The sequence below is a fragment of the Ursus maritimus genome, unplaced genomic scaffold (genome assembly GCF_017311325.1).
Source record: "Ursus maritimus isolate PB19 unplaced genomic scaffold, ASM1731132v1 scaffold_10, whole genome shotgun sequence".
Classification (NCBI taxonomy): Eukaryota; Metazoa; Chordata; class Mammalia; order Carnivora; family Ursidae; genus Ursus; species Ursus maritimus.
The window spans coordinates 69007368-69034413 of NW_024423344.1; the positions used below are offsets into that span (position 1 = coordinate 69007368).

The 27046-nt window shown below is 46.8% G+C and overlaps 1 protein-coding gene across 12 annotated transcripts in view; it reads right to left on the reverse strand.

Annotated features, from left to right (window-relative positions):
- Window positions 1-433: 433 nt before the first annotated feature.
- The window catches only part of GGACT (gamma-glutamylamine cyclotransferase), a 48385-nt gene continuing 21772 nt past the window's right edge, over window positions 434-27046 (reverse strand). For 5 of the 12 annotated variants that reach the window (XM_040624236.1, XM_040624240.1, XM_040624244.1 and 2 more), the window contains exons 3-4: window positions 6913-7021; window positions 434-1544 (exon numbers count right to left, since the gene is read on the reverse strand). In XM_040624236.1, coding sequence (XP_040480170.1) covers window positions 1060-1544; window positions 6913-6943 — 516 coding nt within the window. In that variant the 5' untranslated portion in view covers window positions 6944-7021 and the 3' untranslated portion in view covers window positions 434-1059. Of the gene's footprint in view, window positions 1545-1999; window positions 2131-3961; window positions 4285-6871; window positions 7022-10695; window positions 11394-11439; window positions 11492-27046 lie in introns of those variants that run through there. The other 7 variants (XM_040624294.1, XM_040624269.1, XM_040624264.1 and 4 more) reach the window with 7 other exon arrangements.

Below are 27046 nucleotides of genomic sequence, written 5' to 3' on the forward strand. Positions count from 1 at the left end.
CCCCCCCCCCCCGCCCCCAAACACCGCTCCCTTCGGGGGCAGGGACGGCACCTTGCCACTGGGCCTTAGGCTTGGGTGAGCTTCTGTCTGAAACCGGGGTGTTCAGCAGCCTCTGCCAGCAAGTAGGTGATTGTGATTTCGCTAGATTAGAATGAAAAGAACCTTCTTTTTTTTTTTTTTTAAGATTTTTATTTATTTATTTGACAGAGACAGCCAGCGAGAGAGGGAGCACAAGCAGGGGGAGTGAGAGAGGAAGAAGCAGGCTCCTAGCAGAAGAGCCTGATGCGGGGATGATCCCAGAACGCTGGGATCACGCCCTGAGCCAAAGGCAGACGCTTAACGACTGCGCCACCCAGGCACCCCATAGAATGAAAAGAACCTTCTATCAGATTAGTAGAGGCCCCCCCAAAAAAGCCAACAATAGTACCAACACTTTTAAATTTGGTTTCCCAAAACATCCAGTTTAATATTACATGATCATCTTTAGTAATCCCTCTTTAATAAGCTTGATCTGAAAATTGTGAATACTGATGTTTTCTATGCTCTAAAAGTCCCCCAAACACCGCATGTTTTTCTTGAGATTCTTTTAGTACAGAGAGATAACCCCAATCAGTTTAAAAGTCTTCTTGCTGCTACAAGTTAGAATCGATACGGTAAGGCGGCTGAAGTCGGGCTGCTCCACAGAGTCTACGTTTTAAATGTTATCTTCAGATCAAAGCAAAGCAAAGCAAAAAAAAAAGAAAGAAAAATATGACATATGAGTTCTTGAAATGTCATTTAGGGGAATTAAAATCCTGAATTATCCGATCTATTCAAGCCCATGGCGGCCTTGCAGCAGAAGCAACAAAGCACTATTGGATAGACAGGCATAGTCTTGCGATCAGTGTGTCAGGATATTGGGGAAATCAGCTGCGCTGAACAAGAGTTTGTTCCTTTTCCCACAGGCTGCGTTTTACAAATATTTGTTTCAGAGGGCTTAGGACGCTGGTGCGTCAAGTCTCCGCAGAGCGGGCTGAGGTCGTCCTCTCATCATCGGGGCTCCGACGGCCTGCCCCCTGGTCATCTGTTCTCCCGCGGGTTGTAGCGAAGCCCGTGCTCGCCCTGGGAGTCGTAATCGGCGTGGTGCGGGAGGTGGACCCACTCGGGTGAGTAGGTGGCCGTACTGTACACGAAGCACTGCAGGGTCCCGTCGGCGGCGGGCGTGTCCTCGGGGGCCCCGCGCGCGCCCTCCCACTCGAGGACAGCGACCCGCACCGGCGTGCGCTGGTACATGTCGGGGCAGCCCTCAAACTCATCGAGGAAGCTCAGCATCCGCTCGTCCACGGCATAGATCTCGCCGGCCACGCGCTGCCCCTGCCCCGGGAGGTTGAGCAGATGCGGGATGTTATGTTCGCCGGCGATCACAAGCGGGTAGGGCTCCAGCGTGCGGCCCCGGCCTCGGAAGGCGGCGCAGCCGTTCATGCGGTCCCGCAGGACCTTGTGGTTGGGCTGGCCTCTCTTCAGGGTCCCGTACACGAACACGCAGGCCATGCGGGCCCCGGCAGCTGCGGGGGAGAGAGCGAGCACACGGTTCATGCCGGCAGCCGCAGGGGCCCGGGTGGGGGTTGGGCACTGTCTGGGAAGGGCCAGGTGGGACACAGGCTCTGCTGGGCCAGCAGCGGCTTCTGACCCCGGCACAGCCCAGAGCCCACTGCTCTTGACCATGGCATGGCGGGCTCGGAGGCCCAAAAGGTCTTCTGGGCAAAGGCACTCCGGTCAGAACAGACGTGTCAGAAGGAGACAGCCTGTCTTGGGATCGAGCCCCTCAGAACCACTGTTTCATACACCAGTTTTTAATGTTTTTGAAAGGACTTTAAAAATTACACCATAAATATTTTTTATAGATAAGTTAGAAATACTGATAAGCAGATATTTATCTATGTACACACACATTCCCCGCATAGAACAGGCGCACGGCGTCAGCTACAGGAGACCGCTCAGGCTTCAGTACGAAACTCACAGTCTGGTCCCGGCGGTACGACCCAGCAAGCCTTAACGAGCACACCTTCAGTGTTCCTTTTCAAGGTCCTGGAGGGTAATGAGGCTTCCCTGTGACTCACGGTGACTCAGCGCAGCAGCCTTGGCACTCATGTGAAGGTAAATATTTACTGCTCACCTGGCCTGGGCCACAGATTGTTACATAACTGATAAAAGTCATTTGTGTGAAAGTGACTCAAAACTAGAAGCAAGTTAAGGTGGGCCTCTCCTCACGGCCTGGCGTCTCGCTCCTTGCCCCGCGCTGTGTCGTGATGGCAGGCTTTGGAAGGAAGACACCTAGCACAGGGAGACAAAAGATGCATCCCTGTGCTGGCGGCAGCCCTCCACCAGCCAGGAACACCTGGGGGGTGACGTCCCTGGACGCCAGTCATGTGGCAAGTGGCCCTTGGAGAAGTCACACTTGGCTCACAGCACTTCCACTCTTTGGGGTAGGGGTCTCGGCCTCACCCCACCTCTTTAGGGGGTCTGGGGAGGGTGCATGGCCTCCACAGACCCACGCATCTGTCGCCTGCCTGCTCCTCTCCTGTCCACTGACTCAGTCACCAGCCTGCGGAGTGTCAAGAGTTCCACGGGTTTTGGGTAAACTGCGGTCGGAAAGCCTCAGCCAGGGGGCCGTGCCAGGCTGGCCATGCAGGTGCGTGCTGGGCACTGGGCAACACTGGGACACCTGGAGCAGGATGGGGACGTGGTGGGAGCTCCAGTTCTGGTGACTCTGGTGACAGGGAAGGACAGATTAGAACTGTGGGGTGCAAAGGGGAGGCATGCTGGGCATGGAAGTCTGGAGGTGAATCAAGGAGAAGCTGGAGCGCGGGTACAGAGGGACGAGGACTGTGTAGGCGCCGAGGAGCTGGAGGTGGCAGGGCTGCTGCTGCTGGGGGACCAGGGAGGATGGGCAAACGTGAGCACAAAGAGGGTGTCAGGAGGAGCGACAGGGACAGAGGGGCGGGCTGCGCACCAGCCCTGGACACCAGACATTTCGGAGGAGCCTCCAGAGTCCCCGACACTTGCACCCTGGCTGCTGGCACGGTCTGTCCACAGCTCCTCCCAGGGGAACCTAGGGCCCAACCCTCTCTCACCACGGTCGCTCCCACCACCCCCAAATGGGCCTGCTTCTCTGCTCCCTGCAGCCTCTCCCCCGGGCAGTGCCCAGAGGGTTTCAGCTGAACTGCTCCACAGCTCTCCTGTGGGAGGGCTGGACTCTGGCCCCCCCCTCGGGCCATCCCCTGGGGGGCGGGGGGAGACTTGCCCGCCAGGAGACCCCGACACAGAGGCCTCGGGGCTGGCCTGGAGCAGCACCCGCCCAGCCCTGCATCGCCCTGGCTTGCTCTCCACAGTGCCTGTTCTCTGAGTGGCGGCCGGTCCTGTTCCCAGCCAGAGTGTTCGGAGCTGGAAGGAAACTTGGAAACATCTCGTCTGGTGAAGCCTGCTCTCAGGTTCAGTGAGTATCTAAGAACACACAGCCAGGCAAAGCCTGTCAAAACTGGAGACCCGCTCTCTCTCAATCACTAGTGCCCTAGCTTTTCTCCTCTTTGATTAAATGTTTAAAGTGATATGCGTCCATAATGTAAAAAGTCAAATAGCTTTACCAGAACAATGCAACCGCCTACCCTCTTCCACTCCCTGGAGGCAACACTTTTAAGCCTTTAAGCTGTGGCTTTTGGTATTTGTCTTCATATGGTCGAAGGCTTGCACTGCTACTTCTTGAGGTTTTAAATTACATCTTAGCTTCCTACCCCCAAAGCAGGTGAGCATAGCGGTTTAAAGCACAGAGTTGAGAACCCAATTGCCTGGGTTGTGACTTGAGGCAAATCACTTCACCTCTCTGCCTCGGCTGTGAAAGGAAGTCAGAGCAGCAGCCCGCCGCCGAGGGCTGGAGGGCACGGCAGCCCGGCGGGTTAACGCGCAGCCGCGGCCCGGCTCTCACCTGCTCGGTAAGCCGGCTCGCCCGCGCTGCGCTTATCCTGCGCCCCGAGCGCGCACGCCCGCTCTGCCCCGCGCCCCTCCGGTTGACTCCTGCCACGGTTTCGGTCAAATCCGTATTCATTTCAGCATTAGAACTACGTAAACACTTTCCTCAGATAAGGCACAGAGTGTACTATCATTAATTTCCTTTCTTGGACAACTTTTCTGTTTTTCTTGGAATTAAAAATTGCTTGCAGCTTTTTTCCCCTCTGCTCAAGTTTCTCTGACAGCAATTCAGCCTCTCACTTTCAGAAAGTGCTGTAAGCATCCTTTCAGCCTTGACCACTGTTAAAGAACAAAAACTCAACTCAGTAAATGTGAAGATCTAATTGCCTTTATGCCTCGATTCATGGACCAGGCAGCGTCCCATCTGGCATGTCGAGGGGATGCTCCGAGGAGCTGTTCGAAATGAAAGGTTTTTACAGGAAGGCAGGTGGGGCAAGGGAGTTATTAGCAAAAGAAAAGGATTGTTCCAGGCAAGGTCACCTTCCCTCAGGTGGAAGCCGGGCAGTCTTACTAGGCCCTCACCTCCTGTTCTCTGGGGGAGGGGGAAGGGCCCACGTGACAGATTACCTCATCAGTGCTAAGCAGAAAATTCCTGATTGACCAGTTAAGACGAGGCTTCTAAGGAAGTCTGAAAGTACAATTGCGTTACATGTAGTACAAATAGGTTAGATATAAAGTCCTGGCTTAGTGACTTGGCCTAAAATGCTCCCATTTTGGGCCTCTGCTTTTTTTTTTAATTAATTTACTTATTTAAGTACTCTCTACAGCCAACCCCACGACCCCAAAATCAAGAGTCACATGCTCTTCCNNNCACCAGGTCCGTCCCCCCCCACCCCCCGTGTCTCTTTTTACCACCACACACTGGGTTATATCCCGGTTTCGCCGGGAGCCATCCTGCTCCAGTCCGGGCACCACTGCCATCTGGGGTGTCCTGCCATGCCACCCAGGGCTTCCCTGCGACCCATGGCCCCTTCTTCGTCGACTCCCTCATTTTGCTGAAGCTAATTCTTTCCCACCCTTAATTAACAGTGTGGCTCAGTAGAGAATTCTAGGAACAGTGTTCTTCAGAGCTTTGAAGGCATTCTTGTTTTCTGATTTCCCACGTTGTTATTGAGAAGCCCAGTCCCGTTGGGCTCCAGTGTCCTCTCTTCAGGACTTGAGCTTTCCTCTCTGGGGACTTGAGAGATCTTCCTTTTTCCCTCAGATTCTGAGGTTACAGTGTATCTTCTAAAGGTTTTTTGTTGTTGTTGTTGTTAAAGATTTATTAGAGAACAGGCGAGCGAGAGCATGAGCGGGGTGGGGATGGGCAGAGGAAGAGAGAGAATCTCAAGCAGACTCCATGCTGAGCGCAGAGCCCAATGCGGGGCTCAATCCCATGACCCTGAGATCATGACCTGAGCTGAAATCAAGAGTCAGATGCTTAGCCGTCGGAGCCACCCAGGCGCCCCACTTCTTGTGGGCTTCTTTCATTCATTGTGCCGGGAATTTCCATCTGAAAACTCACCATCTTGGACTGTGGGGAATTTCCTTCTCATTCCCTACCTTCTTGTTCTCTTTCTGGTCTCCTAATACTCAGGTATTGTGTATCCTGGATTAATTTTCCGGTTTTCTCTCTCTCCTCCCTTTTTCCAGGTATTTTTCTTTATAGTCTACTTAACTCCCAGTTCTTCTATGAATTTGTGTCTATTTTTGCCATCATAGTTCTTTCCCAGCTGGAGGCCACCTCTCATCTTTGGGAAGGTATTGATTATCATGGGTTTGGGTGGTGGTTTCATGTTTTCATCTTTGTCTGCATGGCCTCTCTGGTTTGGTGGGTGTTTCTTTAGAGGTTTTCTTCAAATTCTGGTAATCCTTGGCTACTGGCCTAAGATGTGGAGAATCTAGACAGCATTTAGGCAATGAAAGCTGTGTGTGCAGGGGAGAGAGCCTGATGGTTGGCAGGCCTCGTGTGGGGGATCTGCAGGTTTGGGGGGGCTCCAGATAACAGAATCTATAGGCATGCATATTTTCCCTCGATCTCCATTTTCAGGGTGCCACCTAACCCCACCCTCAGCTGGGCCCAGTGTCCCCAATACCAAGCCTCTCTGGACAGTACCCCGCCTGCTTCCTGCTGGGAAGAGGAAACTGGGTGTCTTGCTCCCTATACAGACTTCCACCCTTTCCTGATCTTTCTTCCCTGACCCTCGTCTTCACAGGCCCATGGGTCCGGAGTTTGTCTGGCGGTCTGCTGTGTACTGGTCGCTGGCTGCTTGCTGGCTTTGCACCATGCAGGGACTTAGGTGTCTGGTTCCTCCAGGCTGCTAAGTCATTTTCCGTCTTCCAGAATTTCATTGCCCTCCCTCATCTTCTGTCTTTATGGGTCACTGAAGTGGCATTTAGGGAGGAAGCAGGACCAGGAGAGCCTGTTCTTCTCACATCTCCTCCTTGGGGAGCCCTCCCTGCACCACCCACACCGCCATTTTACAGGGCCCTCAGCCCCTTCATCTTTCCAGAGGTTCAGTGTGAAATGGGACGGAAGTGGAGGTTTAGAAACCACTTGCTTGCTGACTTGGGTATGTTTTCGGTTGCCAAGAGAAAGCCCACAGAATGGCAGTCATGGTCCCAGAGGGGACTGGAGATGGCTGGGGGACAGAGGAAGTATGCTTAGAGAGGGGAATTGTGTCCCCTGAAGCAAGAGCACGAGGGGAGAACAGGAAGCAACAAAGGAGAGGGAAGGGCCAGCAGGGCACTCGGGGAGCCGCAGGAGAGCCGAGTCTGTCACCCCATAATAAGTCTCTTTGGCAAGAGGATTACTTCAGGCTGATTATTTTTAAGCAGCACAGGAGAAGCTCTGATAGAAGTGACCCTTTTGAGAAGAGTCACTTACATTTCTAAGGGGTGTCTCCATTTGTGAGGTTATCTTCCTACCTGTACCGGCAGGCGGGGGATGGCTCTCCATCTCTAGAAGCTCTGTCGGTGCCGAAGGCAAAGACTGAGAGATGCGTCACTTTACCCTTGTTCGCTGTGCTTGGCCTGCCTAGAGAGGGGCGCGGAAGGAAACCGTGGTCAGAATGCAGCAGAGGATGCGCCTTGCAGGGGCTGATTCCTCCCAGCCACAACCAGGCACGCCTGCCCGGCCCTGTGCCATCTCTGCTTTCCGAGTCCGCCACAAGCACTAAAGACAGGTCGGGGGACCCCGTGGAGCGGATGGGGACGCTAGCGCGGAGGAGCCCAGGCCCCAGGCACAGAGTCTGTGGGGGCAGCACCGGGGCCTGGGCCTGCTGGACTCCTGGTGCCCCCAGCGCTCTGCACTTCAGGCTGACCCCAAGGCCACAGGGAGGTGACCGTGTCAAGGCCAGGCCAGGACTCAGGCTCTGCAGTGACAGTGCCGGTTTACAAAGGACATACCTCACTATACTCTGTCTCCCGTTAGTTTTCACTGAATTTTACTTGATAAACCAGTTCCTTTGCTGGATTTAAGTTTTTAAAAATTATGATAAAATACACAAAATATACAATTTACCACCCTAACCATTTTTAATTGTCCCGTTCAGTAGTGTTAAATACCTTCACATTGTCCATCCATCACCACCATCCACCTCCAAGACTCCTTCCATTTTACAAAACTGAAACTCTATACCCATTAAATAGTAACTCCCCATTCCCTGCCCCCCCCCAGCAATCCCGTGCTTTCTATTTCTATCAGTTTGACTACTCGAAGTACTTCATGTAAGTGAAATTTTATAATGTCTGTCTTTTTGTGGCTAATTTCATGGAGCATAATGTCCTCAAGGTTCATCCATGCTGCAGCACAGGTCAGAATTTCGTTCCTACCCGAGGCTGAATAGTACTCCCTCATATGCATACACCACGTTTTACCATCCATCCACCAACAGACGTCTGGGTTGCTTCCACTTCTTGGCTATTGTGAATGATGCTGCCATGAACATGGGGTTTGCTACATCACTCCGTTATTCTATAATTTTCTGAGAAACCTCCATTCTCTTTTCCATTAGCAGCTGTACCATTTTTACATTCCCACCAATTTCTCCACATGTTTGTCAGCACTTGTTGAGAGAGAGAGAGAGAGAGTGCAGAAGCAGGGGGAGGGGCAGAGGGAGAGGGAGTAGTAGGTTCCCCGCTGAGCAGGGAGCCCAGGACCCAGGGATCATGACCTGAGCCAAGGGCAGATGCATAACCGACTGAGCCAGCCAGGCGGCCCTGTTTTGCTGTTCTGATAGTGGCCATCCTGACTGGAGCGAGGCGGTATCTCCCTGTGGTTTTGGTGTGCGTTTCCATGATTAGTGATGTTCAGCATCTTTTCACCTGCTTCTTGGCTAGTCCTGTTTTTCCTTGGAGGAATGTCTATTCAAGTTTTTCACTATTGAGTTTTAGTTCTCTGTATCTTCTGGATATTAACCTCTTACCAGATACATGATTTACAAATATGTTCTCTCACTCTGTAGGTTAACTTTTCCTTCTGCTGATTGTGTCCTTTGAAGCACAGTTTTGAATTTTGGTGTTGTCCAATGTATTTTTATTTTTGTTTCCCATATGTTGGTGTCATATCCAAGAAATCACTGCCAAATGCAGTGTCACAAAACTTCTGCCCTATGTTTTCTCAAGTTTTATAGCGTTAGCTCTTATATTTAGGTCGCTGATCCATTTTGAGTTAATTTTTGTATGTGGTATAAAGTAAGGGTCCAACTTCATTCTTTTGCATATGGATGTCCAGTTTTCCAATTGTTGTAAAGATTATTTAACTATATATACAATGACTGATTTCTAGACTATTATCTCTCATTGATCTAGATATATGTGTGTTTTTATGTCAGTACCACACTGTTTTTGATTGCTGTAGCTCGGCAGGAAGTTCTGTGAAATCAGGAAGTAGGAGACCTCCAACTTTGTTATTTTTCAAGATTACTTTGCTTATTTGGCGTCCCTTGATATTCCTTATCAATTTCAGGGTAGATTTTTCTATTTCTGCAAAAATGCACCTTTGGGAATTTTCATAAGAGTTGCATTTAACCTGTAGATCACTGTGGGTAGTATTAGCACCCTAATAATAGTCTTCTAATCCATGCACATGAGCTGTCTTTCCATTTATTTGTCTTTAGTTTCTTTAAGCAATGTGTAGTAGTTTTCATTGTATAAGTCTTTCACCTTCTTGGTTATTTTATTCTTTTTGATGTTACTGTAAGAGGAATTAGTTTTTATATTTTCAGATTTTTCATTGTTAATATATAGAGATACAACTAATTTTTGGGCACTGATTTTGTATCCTTCAACTTTGCTGAATTCATTAGTTCTAACAGTTTTCTTGTGGAAATTTCTTGTGGAAATATAAGATAATGTGAGCTGAGCTAATTTTACTTCTTCCTTTCCAATGTGGATATCTCTTATTACTTTTACTTATCTGATTGTTTCAGGTAGGACTTCTAATACTATGTTCAGTATAAGTGGTAAAATTACAAGCATCCTTGTCTTGTTTCTGGTCTTACAGGAAAAACTTTGTCTTTTGTCTTTGAGTATGAGGTTAGTTTGGGGTTTTCATATATGGCCTTTATTATATTGAGATAGTTTCCTTCTTTCTATTCCTAGTTTAACTCTTTTTACCACAGACTGGCGTTGAATTTTGTCAGACTTTTTTCCCTTCATTCTGTTAATGTGTATTACATTGTTGAAGCACCCTTGCATTCCTGAGATAAACTCCATTTGGTCCTGGTATATAATCCTTGTAATGTGTCGCTGAATTTTTTTGTTTGCGAATATTTTGTTTAGAATTTTTGCATCAATCCTCGGGGATATTAATCTGTGGTTTTGGTAACAGAGAATGCTGCCCTCATTCAATGAGTTTGGAAGTGTTCAATTTTTGGGAAAATTTGGTAGAATTCACCAGTGAAGCCATCCAGTTCTGGTCTTTGTTTCTAAAGCATGCAGTGCAGCGAGAGGGAGAGAGAGAACCTCAAGCATGACCGATGAGATCGTGACCTGAGCCGAAACCAAGAGTTGGACGCTTTAACCTACTGAGCCGCCCAGGTGCCCCATGTTAAGAGGTTTTGATTACTAATTCAGTCCCTTTTCTGGTGATCTTGGAGGGGTATGTTTGTTTCTAAGAATGATCCATTTCATCTAAGTTTCCAATTTGTTGGCACACTACTGTTCTCTTATAATTCTTTTTATTTCTATTAAATGGGCTGTAATGTCCATCTTTCATTTCTGACTTTAGTTATTTGTATCTTCTTTTTCTTCTTGGTAAATTGAAAAGTTCGTCAATTTTCTCTATTGTTCTTCCATTCTCTATTTTCTCTCTCCTCCAATCTTTATTTTTTTCCTTCCTTTTGCTGGCTTTCAGTGTATTTTTTCTTCTCTTCTCCGTCTGACATGTTCATCCCATTTCCAGGGGCTGCTCTGAGGGTCACAGCCAACAGACATGTAAAAAAGTCTACTCATGGGCCGGATCTTCTGAGACGATCCCCCAGCCAGGGCTAATTAAGAGTGTGCCTGTGACTCGTTCAGGTTGGGAGAGGGTGGCACTGCCACTCCTGAGGCCCATACATTACTGCTTCAGCCCTGTTCGAGTCTTAGATAAAATGCAAGAGTTTAGTTTAGGAACAGGTGTAGGTGAGCCATTTGGGCTTTTCCAGAGGATACTGAAGAGTGACCTTTAGAAGTGGCTCTCTCTCTGCTTTAATGGAAAGTACATACCCCCAGGTCGGCCTCCTCTAGCACACTGATGGCTGAGCAGGCCCGCCCTGTGTGCCCAGACAGCAGTGTGGGCTCAGCCGTTCCAGGGACTGTTGTCAGGCAGGGTGGCCTCAGTGTTCTACAGGTGGACATAGAAGAACACAGTGCATGGTGAGAGTAAAGAAATGCACAGTGACAGGCCTGAACCGAATCCCCATTTCTACCACTTGGCAACTGAAGGTCTTTGGGAAGGTTGTTTGTTTGTTTGAAAACCGGTTCATTCGATTGTGTACACGGCCTCAGCACCTAGGGAATGTTCTTTCCTAGGTTCTCCACCCCACCTCCTTCCTTTATCGAGATCTTATAAAAATACCTACTAGTTTATATTCCTCTCAATGAAGCCTCTTAAAAAAATAAAATGGATTATGAACAGCCGAGGGAATCAAGTCATGTCAATTACGGTTGGGCCTTAATGATTTTTCAGAGCCAAGAATACCCAGGAAGGTGCTCTTACATAGAAGTGATCCTGGTTAGACAGCAGGTTGTTACCTTCAACTCTGGAAAATCAGTCTAGTAGCTTGCTTCTGCAGAAGATAATTTCTTCTCATGAAAGAAAACCTGACAATAAAATTAAACTTCTTTTCTAGGAACTGATGCAGCCTCCTAGAATAACCAAAATTGAATTGTATCCTGTACTACTTATGTAAGGGGAAAAAAAAGAACATTTTACATTTCTGGCTCCTTTCATGAGAAAAACATCATTACCTTTCTGATTGTGTTTTGAACAAATACAGATCCTTCAGGAAGAAACTCATCCCTGTGGGGATTGAGAAAGGATCAGAGTTAAGTACTGAAACAAGCAATTAATTCCCATTAGAGGATTAAGGCACTCATGTTCACTTTGAATCAGAAAAACAAATTGTGAATAAAATCATGTACAGCCAAGAGGTTACTTGTCAAAGTTAATAAATTAGAGAATTGAAGGGCAAACTGGAACGCACAGAAGCTGAGCACCATGAGAAGCACAGGCAAGCGAACTGGTGGGGTTCTGTGTTCGTGGGATAAGATCTGCCATTCTCTTTAAATGCTGCAGAATCATGGGGAGGGGACTAACGGTTCCTGTCCTGTGGTGCTGTCCTTCCTCTAACGAATGCAGTCTAAGGAGAAGAAGTCTGAAAGTATTTTCTGCCCTGTTATGTAACCATCCCTACGACGCATCGATTTCCCTACAAAATCAAGGAGTGAGACGCACGGGATACTAACAAACATTCACCGTGGCCTATTTCACTTTCAGGTTTGAGAGCCGACTCTGAATGGCCCTGAGCACCATCTCTGCCAAGAGCGTCATCAGTGTGTCCGAGACTGAGCCGGAGGCCGCTGCCGTGCTCGGGTCTCAGCACCTCCCACCTGGGAACCAAAGAGCCTGAAAACTGAACCCCTGTTCCCAACCCAGCTGGTTGGGAGTCGTGTGGACAGCGGGGGGTCAGCAGGGAGGTGGGACAGGCTCAGAGAGTATCAAGACATTTGCCAGCAGAATGTGGCTTCTTCAGCACTGTGGGTATTTAAGAAAACAAGCCGCTGGGGCGCCTGGGTGGCACAGCGGTTAAGCGTCTGCCTTCGGCTCAGGGCGTGATCCTGGCGTTCTGGGATCGAGCCCCACATCAGGCTCTTCTGCTATGAGCCTGCTTCTTCCTCTCCCACTCCCCCTGCTTGTGTTCCCTCTCTCGCTGGCTATATCTCTGTTGAATAAATAAATAAAATCTTTCTTTAAAAAAAAAAACTGCTCGTGGATGTGCCCCTGTGGCCTGGAGCCGCCGGGGGTGCCTGTCCCTGGCTCAGCAGTTCCCAGTCTTCAGACTCCGCCTGTCTATAGTTTCATATTGCATTGCTGAAGCAGAAATTAAAAGTGATTACAAGTCATTTCCATAACTGAATTTTTCCTGCTTAATTTTTTTTCTTAGCCACCTTGTGGCAAGAGTGTAAAAGGCAGGGTTCGGTTGAAGAGTCTATTATGCTAGTTTAGAGATTGCCACTATCGGGTCTGCTGAGGCCCTGTTCAGAAACACGCATACCAGGTGAACCCCACAAGAAAAGGGCTAATATTGAACTCTTCTTAAACTTATCCGCATAAGGGACTTTATGGACACCAGCTTCTAACACGAGAACAACCTCTAACTACAGGTGCCTCCATAGAATGTTCATCCTGCGTGGATTCAAATGTAACGACACGGGGACACGTTAGTCAATCTGTGTATCACTTTAGACTGTCGTCTTTGCTGCCAGTGTTTGCTGCTGTCAAATTAAGACTGTGAGAAAAGGCGGGTGAAGGGACGAGATTTGGGGGGCGTGAGATTGAGCCCGTGCTGAGCTGGCTCTGGCCCCGGGCACCGCAGCGCCCTGCACCTGTCTGAGCCCCGCGGCCGGGAGCAGTTGTGACCCAGTGAGGCCGAGCCTCGGTCGAAGGCCCATGTGACGTGCACACTACTCTCGAGAGGGCTCTTCTTATTTTATACAACGGTCCTGGCATCTCAGTCAAGTGGCCACTTCTCCCCCCTCCCCATTGTAACATTATTTTCCCTTGAGAAACCGCCCGAGTGTCTGATACAGTTACACATTAATTCTTCAGAAGTTTCTCAGAACTGTAGGAAACAGGTGAAAAAACAAAAAGCCTGGAGCCCGGAGCTGGAGCTCGGCCTGGAGCGCGAAGCGCGGGAAGGTCACGGCACTCTCCGCTCCGCGCGGCTGGCGGCGGCGGCCGGGCCGGCTCGGGCCGCATCCTGTGGGCGCTTTGATGCTGTCACTCTCCTGCTTGCCGGTTTCTTTACAGCAACGACAAGGGCTTCCTGCCCGGCCGACCCCTCGCCAGCCCCACTCAATGCCCCGGAAACGATTATGGCTAAACACCTTGCTTCCATTAACCAAGCGGCTCTGGGCAAACGGCGGTGCCTTTGAAATCAAGAAGTGAGGGTCTCCGCTGCGCCGTCCCCTCCCACGCTGACCCCTCGTGGGTCCGTGCAACAAACGGGCGCTTTATGGCCCCTGATGCCGCACTGGGTCCTCGGAATGCTGCCTCGGCCGCCATCCCTGCGTTTCCACTCTTCGGCCGTGCCAGACGTTTTACAAAGACATTTTTTAATGCCACACCACTTTTAAGGCAATTATTTCGCCATCTTTAAAACAAAGGGACCAATGAGGGAGGTAGGACCTTCCCCTCACACCCCCAGGCCCACTCAAAGTCTGGAAAGAACAGCTGTAAAATCCCCGAACACCGAGTCAGGGAAGGGCTCTACGGAGACAGGCGGGACGGTGACCGCCCCGGCGCGGCTGGGTTGGGGGTGCCGCCAGCCCCCTCTGGCTCCGGGCAGGAGGCGCGGAGCGCTCAGCAGCGGCCTGGCCCGCCAGCCAGAGAAGAGCGAGTGCTGCCGGAGGTGGTGGGGCGAGCGCTCGGTGCCACGGGCTGCGCTGCGGCCCGGGAAGGAGGTGCTGAGAGCCCTCACCACAGAGGACCCACCTGTGGCTCGGAGGGGGGTCTATGAGTAATGCCGGCCACCACGCGTTGAGAGCACGTACTCCATTTACTCCGTGCCTGGCCCCATGCTAAATACTCCACTTACATTCTCAAGTTAGTGCTCAGTGGGGATCTCCTTACTTTCTAGCTTCTCCCCATTTTACAGATGGGGAAACTGAGTGTGACTTACACAGGTGCCCAGTTATAGCCGACAGAGCAGATGTGTTTGCCTTCACACCTTCCTGCCCTATGAAAGGTCTCACCCAGCTCTGGGGGGAGGCACTCCTCTCACTGCTTCCTGCCCTAAACAGCACAACAGGAACACCTCCCTGCCTCCGGAGGGCCTGGGCAGCCAGTGGCTCGAGCCACTATCCACACCAGGCTCCATTCATGTCCTCACCCAGAAGGCACCCACAGGTATTCACAGCACCAAGCAGACATCGCTGCAACCTGCCAGGCGTGCACCGTGGAATCAGTGCTGAGAAGCTGCCACCATCCGGGAACTCTTAACAATTTTATCTTTGACCTTGGGTTAAGGTCTGATGGGACACTAGTGAACAGAGTAGTTCTGTGCAGCCCCACTGGCACACAGCATTCTCGATGTCCCAGGGACAGGGAACCCCAGGGTCCCACCATGCTCAGGATTCAGCGAGACTCAGAGCAAGGACAAGGTAACGTGTGACATCTATGACCGGCTCAGCTGGGAGAAGCCCAACTCCATTCCAAGCAGAACTTGCTTGGAACACAGGAAGGCGGTATATACATTTTTTGGAATGACCCTCCTACATACTTAATGTGTGAATTTTCCTGGGTGTAAAATTTTATCTCAAAGAAAACCTCTAAAGAAAAAGATTGAGATCATAGAAGGAACACAATTTGCCGGCCTCTCGGTCTATAATTACTATTACCAGTTTGTATTCTTATCTGAGTTCAACATGCTTCACAATCCCCAATCGACAGCAAAACCTTCCCATCTTTTATTTAGGATTTGCGGTGGCCTCCCTTAAACTTAGTCACTTTCTGGAACCCAACATGCAGTAAAAAAACGAGGCCAACAGACTTCTCTGGGTCTGTTCTCTGGGCTCCTGGCAGGTGAAGCAGCCCCAGGGGCAGGGCCGGGGGCGCAGTGAGCTCAGGCACAGCGGCTGGGATCCAGACTCGGGCCTCACCAGCTATCGTGACCCCCCCAGTGCCCGTCTGCACTGCCGCTGACCAAGCCGAGGTTTCCTCCCCACACTTGGCTATGGAGAAATACAGCAATGGTCTGCCTTTTAGAATAGTTCGCAGGGCTGCCGGAGAAGAGTGCAGCTCTTAACTGACACGCCGGCAGCTGCTCAGGATACGCTCATGCGGCCTGGCTTCAGCCCTCCTGCTCAAGGAGAAAGAGCCAGGATCTGTGCTGTGTCCCCACGTGACATCCGTCTGCAGGGCATGGCGAAAGGGCCAAGGGGTCTGGTTCGAGGCAGGGAACTCCCACCTACCGTGCATGCCCCCAGAGGTCTTTGTTTTTCCCCAGAGACAACTCGGGCCAAAAGCTGCGGAGGGAAAGGGAATGACTATGCTTCCGTGTACCATCTAAAAGGTTTTGTTTTTCAGAAACATTTTAAGGCTATCTTAACAAAGTGGTTTTTATTCAGCTGTTCTGCTTTCTTGGGTGAGAAATGGGGAGCTTGGAAATACAACTTAAATTTACATCTGAATTAGGGGCGCCTGGGTGGCTCAGTCAGTTAAATGTCCGCCTTCAGCTCAGGTCATGATCCCAGGGTCCTGGGATCGGGCCTGCTTCTCCCTCTCTCTCTCTGCCTGCTGCTCCCCATGTGCTTGTGCGCTCTCTGTCAAATAAATGAAATCCTAAAAAAAAAAATTTTAAGTCTGAAGCAACACAAAAGCCCTATTACAGAATGTCATAGAAAGCCATTCCTTTTTAGGTGGCTTGCTAACAAACTATTCTAGAAAGAAGAGAATACACACCTGTTTAAACAACTCTTAGATAACCACTTTAAACGTCAGGCCAGTCCAAAAGTGAATGAAATTATTACACGAGGTGAGGGTTCCTGGCAAGGCCTGAGCCCACACTCCCTGTATTTAATGTAGTATTTCACAGCTCTGGAGGAACAGGCCTCCCAGAAGCACTGGACAGAGAGCTGAGAGATCAGAGGTCAAAGCCGAGCCCCGCCGACTGTCAGACTGGACCTGCCTGACCCAGCCAAATGGGGCAAGGCCGCAGCGGTTGGTAGTGAGAGGCACGGACATCCTGGGCTTGGCTGCCCTGGGACCCAGGATGACGGGAGAGCCAATCACAGGCCTCGCCCAAGGACGTGGGGCAGCATGATAGCGGAAAGACTCCGGCAGATGACCACCAAGTGCAACTACAAAGCTCCGGAACACCACCTACGCTACAGAAGGAACCCTGAGCATTCCTCAGAAACCAGCAGCACACGAGGCTCCCCTCCCCGTACTGGTTGGTCTGGTCTAACCAGGACTGTGCTCCCACCCCCGGGCTCCCTGCCAGTTGGCACTGCCAGCCCACGGGGAATCAGCAATAATCCAAACTCCATTTCCAGTGGGCTCTGGAATTCAGGACTCTATTCTTTTGGTAACACATTTACCTTCAGAATGACCTTTTGCTAAGAATACTGTTAAAACCAGTTAAAATTCTTTGCAAAGATGTTGGTTACCTAGAGGTGGTCCTAAAGGCAAGGGGGAGGAAGGCAAACCAGAGGGGAGCTAACTCCTGTTAATGCGTGAAAAGAATCACCCCATGTCCACACATGATGCATGTCTCTCCATTTTTAAACAGTTTTAAAAAAGAAATAAGCTTTTTAAAAAATAAAAGCACAGAAAATTAAGCCTAACGGGGTTTTTGAGTAATTATCTGTCCCCCAAGCATTCAAATCCTTCCAGTGCTTTTCTCATTACCCTCAGTTCAACTCAATTAAAACAGTTGACAGCAGCTGAAACTCTGAATTCCAAGAAAGAAGTGGGGAAGAAATGAAGGCTATGTTACTGAACATGCTCTTAAATACTTTACATAAAGTGGATCCATTCACTCCCATTCCTGTGAGTCCTAAACATGCAGCTGCTCACTGCTGGCTGACAGCAGCCAGAGTTCTCTGGGTCCAACACCAGAAAACCCAGAAAAACATGTTGTGTCGGAGTGACTGGGGTTTCAAGGGAACCGGGTGCACTGAACTAACTGAATCCAACCCTTTCATATACGAAACCCCCACCAGAAAAAAAATATTTTCTTAATCCCACTTTAAAAGCCACATTACCACTAGGACCAGCAGACAGAAGCCAGCAGCTTCGAGGCCGAACACACCGTTCTTCCTCAGGATTCGTGACACTTTGGCCTCTCTAGTGTTCAGGGGTGGATCCCAGGACCCTAAATATTACTAAAAAGCACAATTTGGTCTCTACTTGGCTTTTAAAAAGCACTTAAAAGCTAACACTGAGTCTATTCCGGGAAGAGCAAAATCCAGTTAGAATCTAAAAATCCCTTATTGCTACTTTGTGGTTATCAGAGAATAGATAACAGCTATATTCAGTTTAAACGCTTTTTCAAACATTTCAAAGATAACAGAACAATAGCTTTGTTTTTCCATTACTGGACTTTTTTTTAGGTTTATAAATGTTCTTTCATTCATGATAAGCAGAAGGACTCAGGGAAGCTACCACTGTGTTTACTCAAACATTTTCCTAATCAAATAGCCCAGAATTTTAGTTTTCTGTCTGTAGGAACTTGGTCATTTTCCTCACCCATAATGACTTTCTTATATATATATTTTAAAAAATATAAAAAATATATATTTAAGAAATACATTGTATATATAAACATATAAAAAATAATATATTAAAAATATATAAAAATATATATTTAAGAAATACGTTGTATATATAAACAACAGAGACAAGAAAATAAGCTCTCTCCTCTCCACCCTCCCCTATCCTGGGACAGCCTGGGGTCAGCAGCAGCAGGAAGAACTGTCTCCCTCCCCCGGGGGCTGAGTAGCAGATGTCATCTGGTATCTCAGGAGTCTCCCCAAAAAGAGGAAACAAGCAATCCCCCCACTCCTCAAGGCCATGCTTCACAAACCACAAGCAAAGAGTTAATGAGAGTCCTAGCTGAAGTAGCCAGCTCTCTACCAGTCTCCCGAATGGGCCCCACAGCCAGGACCCCTGGGCCCTGCTGTCCAGCGTGACGGTGGTGCGGAGGCAGCAGAGGGGGGGGGACCCCACTGGGCCACAGAGGCCCAAAGGAGCTGATCCTTCAAAACTGATGCCAGCTTGGCACTGTATTATTACTCTAACAATGACTTCAACTATTTTTCAGTTAAGGAATTTCTCTCTTCCTCCCACTGTTCCCATCTTGGAATAAAGACAGTTCTTCAGAGAGCTGGTCCCTGTCTCACGGAGGGAGCAAGGCTGACGCAGCCCAGGACTACAGCTCCTCCCCAGGCGCTAAGCCACTGGGAGACACACTCAAAGATGATGATAAGACACACTGGGGGGCCGGTGAGACACGCCTGGGGAAGCGGCATCCCGTGTCCTGGAGGAGAGTGGCTGGCTGAACAGCAGAGTCTTCGAGGAGAAACAGGAAAGAGGTGGGCGAGCCCGTGGGCGTGAGCGTAAGGCCGGGACCACAGGGAAGAGGCAAAGGACGGAGCCTGGGCCTGGGTTACTAAAGGCCCAGCTTTCAGCCCTCTGTGCTGGGGTAACGAAAGGTATTAAGCCTAGGAGGTGACACGGTAAGATTTCTATTTTAAAAAATTATCTAGCGCGACCCCAGGGGCAGACTGAGGGTACCTTCGGAAGCCGGGCCGTGCCCACCCAGCGGCCCCGCCGCTGCACCGTGGGCAGATGTTCCGCAGAACGTGGGCGCCAGCACGCGGCGGGCGTGTTCGGCTCAGCACTGTGACAGCCCCACGCAGATCCTACCCAATGTCCATCAGCAGGAAAGCGGGCTAACAAAGTGTGGTACACTGTGGAGAACCACAACGAGTGGACAACGACATCACGGGCAGGGCTGAGTGACAGAAGTCAGGGAGCAACAGCGCGTACTGTACAACTGTGTTTACAGGGACACGTCCCTGCTGCTGGATGTCCGCTCAGTGGTTACTACCGAGGAAAGACATGGGGACACCTCCTCTAGATGGTGTTGACATGGTGTGTTCCTAGCAGGAAACCCATCACACTACATGATCTGCACACTTTTAGGACGTGCTACACTTCCTGAAAATGTGCATTAGAGGGGCGCCTGGGTGGCTTAGTCAGTTAAGCCTCTTGATTTCAGCTCAGGTCACGATCTCAGGGTTGTGAGACTGAGCCCTGTGTCAGGGTCCCTGCTCAGGGAGGAGTCGGCTGGAGATTCTCTTTTTCTCCCCCTGCCCCTCCCCTCATTTGCCCTCTATAAAAAAAAAATCTTTTTAAAAAATGTGCAGGGGCGCCTAGGTGGCACAGCGGTTAAAGCGTCTGCCTTCGGCTCAGGGCGTGATCCCGGCGTTACGGGATCGAGCCCCACGTCAGGCTCCTCCACTATGAGCCTGCTTCTTCCTCTCCCACTCCCCCTGCTTGTGTTCCCTCTCTCGCTGGCTGTCTCTATCTCTGTCAAATAAATAAATAAAATCTTTAAAAAAAATAAAAATAAAAAAAAAATAAAAAAAATAAAAAATGTGCAGTATATTTTTTAAAAAGATTTTATTTATCTGAGAGAGACAGCATGAGTGGGGGAAGGGGCAGAGGGAGAGGGAGTAGGACAAGCAGACTCCCCACTGAACGAAGCCATTGCAGGGCTTGATCCCAGAACCCTGAGATCATGATCTGAGCCAAAGTCAGATGCTTAACCAATGGAGCCAGCCAGGCACCTCTGTGCATTACATTTTTAAGATACATATAGTAACAGAGTAGAAGACAGATTTCCAGGAAATAGGAAAAGAACAAATTACGCCTCAAGTTTGCAGAAGGAGGAAATAACAAAGATCAGGGCAGAAATAAATAGAGGTCAAAAAAATAGCAAACATCAATGAAACTAAGAGCTGGGTTTTTTTAAGAGGTAAAATTGGCAAAACTTTAGTTAGACTAAAAAAAACAGATTCAAGTAAATAAAATCAGAAATACAAGAGGAGACATTACAATTGATACCATGGAAATACACAGGATCACAGAAGACTACTATGAATAATTATATGCCAACGAACTGGATAACCTACAAGAAACTGAAAGATTCCTAGAAATATACAACTTATCAAGAGAGAACGATGAAGAAATAGAATATATGAACAAACCAATAACAAATAAGGTGACTGAATCAGTAATCAAAAACCTCCTAACAAAGAAAAGTCCAGGACCAGATGGTTTTACTGAATTCTACCAAACATTTAAAAATGAATTAATGCCAATCCTTCTCAAACTCAGCCAAAAAACTGAAGAGACAGGAACACTCCCAAACTCATTTTACAAGCCCAGCATTACCCTGATACCAAAGCTAAAAAACACCACCACAAGAAGACGACAGACTCATATTCCTGATGAATACAGATGCTAAAGGTCTTAACAAAATACTAGCGAACAGAATACAACAGCACATTAAAAGGATCATACACCTTAATCAAGTGGGATTAATCCCTGGGATGCAAGGATGGTTCAACACACACAAGTCAACAAATACACACATTAATCAAATGAAAGATAAAACCGTATGATCATCTCAGCAGAGGCAGAAAAAGCATTTGACAAAATATCCTTTCATGATAAAACTCTCAACAAACTGGGTACAGAGGAACATACCTCAACATAATAAAGGTCATATATGACAAACCCACAGCTGACATCATACTCAACAGTGAAAAACTGAAAACTTTTCCTCTAAGATCAGGAACAAGACAAGGATGCCCACTCTCACTAGTCTTATTCAACATACTCTAGAAGTCCTGGCCAGAGCAGTCAGGAAAACAAAATAAAAGGCAACCATATTGGAAAGAAAGAAGTAAAACTGTCTTTGTTTGCAAAGTATATAATCTTATATACAGAAAATCCTAAAGAATCTTCCAACAAACTGTTAAAACTAATCAAGAAGTTTAGTTAAGCTGCAGGATACAAAATCAACAAACAGAAATTGATTATATTCTATACAATAATGACAAAATATCTGAAAAAGAAATTAAGAAAATAATCCCAGTCACAAAAGCACCAAAAACAATAAAATACCTAGGAATAAATTTAACCAAGGAGGTAAAAGATCAGTACACTGAAAACCATAATACTTTGATGACAAAAATGGAAGACATGAATAAATGGGAAGATATTCCATGTTCATGGATCAGAAGAATATTGTTAAAATGTCCATATTACCCAAAGCTATGTATAGATTCAGTGCAATCCCTATCAAAATCCCAATGTCATTTTTCACAGAAATATAAAAGACAATTGTAAAACTTGTATGGAACCACAAAAGTCCCGAAATAGACAAAGCAGTCCTGAGAAAGAACAAAGCTGGAGGCATCATGCTTCCTGATTTAAAACTATACTAGAAAGCTATAGTAATTAAAACAGTATAATAGTGGCATAAAAACAGACACATGGACAATGGAACAGAATTGAGAGCCCAGAAATAAACTCCAGCATATACAGTCAACTAATATTGGACATGGAGCCAAGAATACACAATGTAGGACAGTCTCTTTAATGAATGGTGTCAGGAAAACTGAACAGCCACCTGCAAAAAAATAAAGTTGAATACTCATTTTACACCACACACAAAAATCAACTTGCAATGGATTAGAGATTTAAAATAAGACCTGCAACTTAAATTCCTACAAGAAAACATAGGGGGAAAGCTCCTCGACATTGGTCTTGGCAGCAAGGTTTTAGATGTGACACCAAAAGCACAAGCAACAAAAACAAAAATTGGTGAGACTACACTAAAGAGCTTCTGTACAGCAAAAGAAACAATTAACAGAATGAAAAGGCAACCTATTGAATGGAACAAAATATTTGCAAACCATATATCTGATACAGGGTTAATATTCAAAATATATTGGAAAAAACTCACATAACTCAATAATGGAAAAAAACAAAAACGAACAATCTAATTAAAACATGGGCAGAGGAACTGAATAGACATTTTCCCAAAGACACACAAATGGCCAAGAGGTACATGAAAAGGTGCTCAACGTTGGGGAAATGCAAATCAAAACCACAACGTGATATCACCTCCCAAGTGTTAGAATTATTACCACCGAAAAGATGAGGTAACAAAGGTTGGCAAGGACAGACAGAGTACACCTTTGGTGGGAACGTAAATTGGCACAGCCACCATGGAAAACAGTATGGCTAGAGCATATGTTTGGTCACAGAAAAATTAAAAACAAAACTACCATATCATCCAGTAATCCCACTTACAGGTATATATCCAAAGAGATATCTGCACTCCCATGTTCATTGCACTGTTTACAACAGCCGAGATGTGGAAACAATCTAAATGTCTGTCAACAGATGCATGGATAAAGAAGATGTGGTTGTGTGTGTGTGAGTGTGTGGGTGAGGGTGAGTGAGTGAGAGAGAGAGAGAGAGAGAGAGAGAGATGGAAAACTATTCAGCCATGAAAAAGAAGGAAATCCTGCTCTATGCAACAACATGGATGGACCTTGAGGGCATTATGCTAAATGAAAGAAGTCAGAGACTCACAAATACCCTATGTTATTCTTATATGTGGACTGTAAGAAAGCCAAATTTGCAGAAACAGAGAGTAGCATGGTAATTACGAGGAGCTGGGGCTGGGGGAAATGGGGAGATTTTGGTCAAAGGGTACAAACTTCCAGTTAGAAGATGAGCACGTTCTGGGAATCTAATCACAGCATTGTGAATCCTGTGTACAATACTGTATATACTGGACGGCTAATAGATCTTAAATGTCGCCACAGAAAAGAAATGAAGGGGCGCCTGGCTGGCTCACTTGATAGACCATGCAACTCTTGATCTCAGGGTTCTCAGTTCAACCCTCATGATCAGTGTAGCAATTACTTAAATAAAACTTAAAAAAAATGATGAATATGTGACATGACAGAGGTATTAGCTGACACCATGGCGGTAATCCTATTGCAATATATAAATGCATCAGATCAACACACTGGATGCCTCAAATTTATATAACAATTATATCTCAACAACGCTGGCAAAAAAATCAATGGTCTATTCTTTTTGGAGTAATGGAAATGTGGAATTAGACAGTAGTGATGGTTACACAACCTGGTGACTATACTAGAAACCACTGAATCATGCACTTTGATGTGGTGAGTTTTATGGTATGTGAATTACATCTCAATAAAAATCACCGGTTAAAAAAAATCAGTGGAACAGAATAGAGATCCTAGAAGTAGACTTTGATAAAGGTACCAAGGTCACTCAAGAATGGACAGTCTTTAAAACAAATAGTGTTGGATAATAGGATATCTGTATGCAAAAAAAAAAGAAAGAAAGAAAAGAAAAAAAAAAGAACTACAACTCTTATCTCACCCCATATACTTAAATTAACTCAAAATGTATACAACTGTAAGGGCTAAAATTCTAGAAAAAAAGCTTTTTGGATAAGTCAGACTTCATCAAAATCAAAAACTTCTGCTCTCAAAAGGCTCTGATGATTAAATGGAAAGGCAAACTCAGGCTGGGGAAAATATCTCCAAAACACACACAGGTAGACCTTGGAGATATGGTAGGTTTGATTCCAGAGCTCTGCGTAGAGCAAATACCGCAATAAAGCAAGTCAAATGAAGTTTTTTGTTTCAGAGTGCGTATAAAAGTTATGTTTATACTATACTGTAGTCTATTAAGTGTGCAATAGCATTATGAATAAAAAACTGTACATACCTTAATTTAAGAATACTTCATTACTAAAAATTACTAACCATCTAAGCTTTCAGCAAGCTGTAATCACTGATCATAGATAACAAATACAGTTCACCCTTGAACAACATGGGTTTGAACTGCATGGGTCCACTTATATGTAAATTCTTTTTCATAAATACAGTCCTATAAACACTCTTTCTCTTCCTCATGATTTTCTTAATAACATTTCTTTTCTCTAGCTTACTTTGTTGCAAGAATACAGCATGTAATACACATACGAAATACGTGTTAATCACCTGTTTATGCTATCAGTAAGCCTTCTGGTCAACAGTAAGCTATTAGTAGTTAAATTTGGGGGGAGTCAAAATTACATGCAGATTTTGGGCTGTGCGGGGCTGTGCAAGGGGTTGGCATCCCCAGCCCCTGCATTATTCAAGGTTCAGCTGTTTCATATTAATGAAAAAACTTGAAATATTGCAAGAGTTACCAGAATGTGACACAGAGACATGAAGGGAGCAAATGCTACTGGAAAAATGGTGCCGAAAGACTTGCTCGGAGCAGGGCGCCACAAACCTTTGATTTGTAAAAAAAATTTTTAAAAAGCAGTATCTGCAAGTGCAATAAAGTCACGTGCAATTACAGTGTATGCCTGTACATATCTGATAAATTACTTACATCCAGGATATACAGCATGGGCGGGGGGAGGAGCAGACGGAGTGGGACAGAGGGAGAGGGAGAAGCAGACTTCCCGCTGAGCAGGGAGCCGGACAGGGCCCAGGACTCCAGGATCACGACCTGAGCCAGAGGCAGACGCTTAACTGGCTGAGCCACCCAGGTGCCCCTACAAAGAACTCTTAAAATTCAAGAAGAAGGAAAACAATCCAATTAAAAATGCACAAAAGATGTAAGCACTCTACCAATGATACATGAATCTCATGAGCACGTGAAGGTGCTGTCATTAGTCATTAGGAAAAGGCGAATAACAACTATGCTGAGATACCAGCACAGAGTGGGTAAAACTGAAAAGACATTATGCTAATATGCAGTGTCAGCAACGATGCAGGGCAACTGAAACCCTTATACATTGCTTTCAGAAAAGAGTGCGGCAACTTTGGAAAACAGTCTTTAAAAGTTAAACATATATTTACCATACGACCCAGCAATCTCACTCTTGGGAGGATGCCCAAGATAAGTAATTTCACATGCCTACATAAAGACCTGTACGTGAATGTCTAGAGCAGTTCTGTTCATAGCAGGCAACAGCTGGAAACAACCCAAATGTCCATGAACTTGAGAATGCATAAGAACCTGAGGAATATAGTATAATAATATGGATAAATCTCAATTGCATATGCTGAGTGAAAGAGGCCAGATGCAGAAGACTACATGCTGTCTGATGAAATGTCTACTGACATTTTGGAAAAAACAAATCATAGGGACAGAAAACAGAGGGGTGGCTGCTCGGGCTGGCAGTAGGATCGAGAAAACTGACTACAAGGGGCATGAGGAAACTTTACGGGTTGATGAAAATATTCTGTGTCTGGTTACAGTGGTGGGTGCATGAGGATACACATTTGTAAAAATTCGATGAACTTTAAAAAAAAATTATTGAACTTCAAATATTGAATAGGTGAATTTCATCTTCTATAAACCAATAAAGCCAATTTATTTTTTAAAGACTTGCCAAACAGTAATACTCGTACAAAGTCCTCTTATCCACCATGATTATACTTGCTTTTTTAAGATTTTTTTTTTTAAGCCCCAATGTGGGGCTCAAACTCACAACCCTGAGATCAAAAGTCGCATGCTCTACTGATTGAGCCAGCCAGGCGCCCCTGTACTTGCCTTTCTTCTTCTTCTCTCTTTTTTTAAAAGATTTATTTATTTATTTGAGAGGGAGAGAGAGGGTACAGGGGGGTAGGGAAGAAGAAGAGGGAGGGAGAGTCTTAAGTAGACTCCGCACTGAGTGCAGAGCCTGACACGGGGCTCGATCTCACGACCTAAGCTGAGACCAAAAGTCCAACGCTTTCCTGGACTAAGCCACCCTGGTGCCCCTGTACTTGCTTTTCTGTCATAGGTTAAGACTCCATAAATGTTAGGCCATATCTTTGCCAAACTGATTTATTCATTCCTCTCTGTTCCAACTTCAATAAAGGTGACTGAGAAGTCTCTTTCTATTCTTTTGTCTATGGCCATACCACCCTGACAAGCCCCATATCGTCTGATCTATTCTTTTTTCTTAGCTTTTACCCAGAAGCACTTAACTCAAGTCTACATGCAGAAACAAGACAGAACTGCCCCTGGTTCAAATTCCAGAGACCCCACCAGGCTTACCCATTTCCTGGCTGGGTGAAAAACCCCTCCCTCAGCCAGGCCCTTGAGAAGATTTCGTAAGGACACGGAGCACCTGGTTTGGCCTCAGACACACTAATGCCTATTTGACAAATGCCGGTTTCTACCGTTTTCACTTAATGACACCCCCCCACACCCAGTTAAGGAGCCATATCTCTGCCATCATCAGTTGACCTCATTTGATGCCTCTGACTTGCTTGGGGTTTTTTTGTTATAGACATTTCCATTTCTTCACCTCCCACCCTCTCTCCTCCAGGGCTTACAATTTTGGGGATCATCTGATCACACACATGCCCCCAGACCACCCAACAGTCACACACTGTCTCATCTGCCGAGTTCCAAGGAACACCTCCTTTCTCCCTGACTTCTGACTCTGCGCCCATAGGTAAGCTCTTGGCTATACTCACCATTAATGATCTAAACCTCCTTGAGCTCACCATTAATTATCTAAACTTCCCTGAACTCTGTTTTATATTTCCTTTTGGTTCTCATTTTCTCATATAAGCAAAATTTCCATATTGGTTACAGACTGCCCCAGAGAGTTGCTTATTCCTGATTGTTACTGAGAGGTAAGACCCAACTTTTGTTCCATTACTCCCATTTCTAACCCATTTTAGAGCTTGTCTTCTTGCCAGTGAGGGCTCTTCTAAGACATGGTGCCTATTTCAA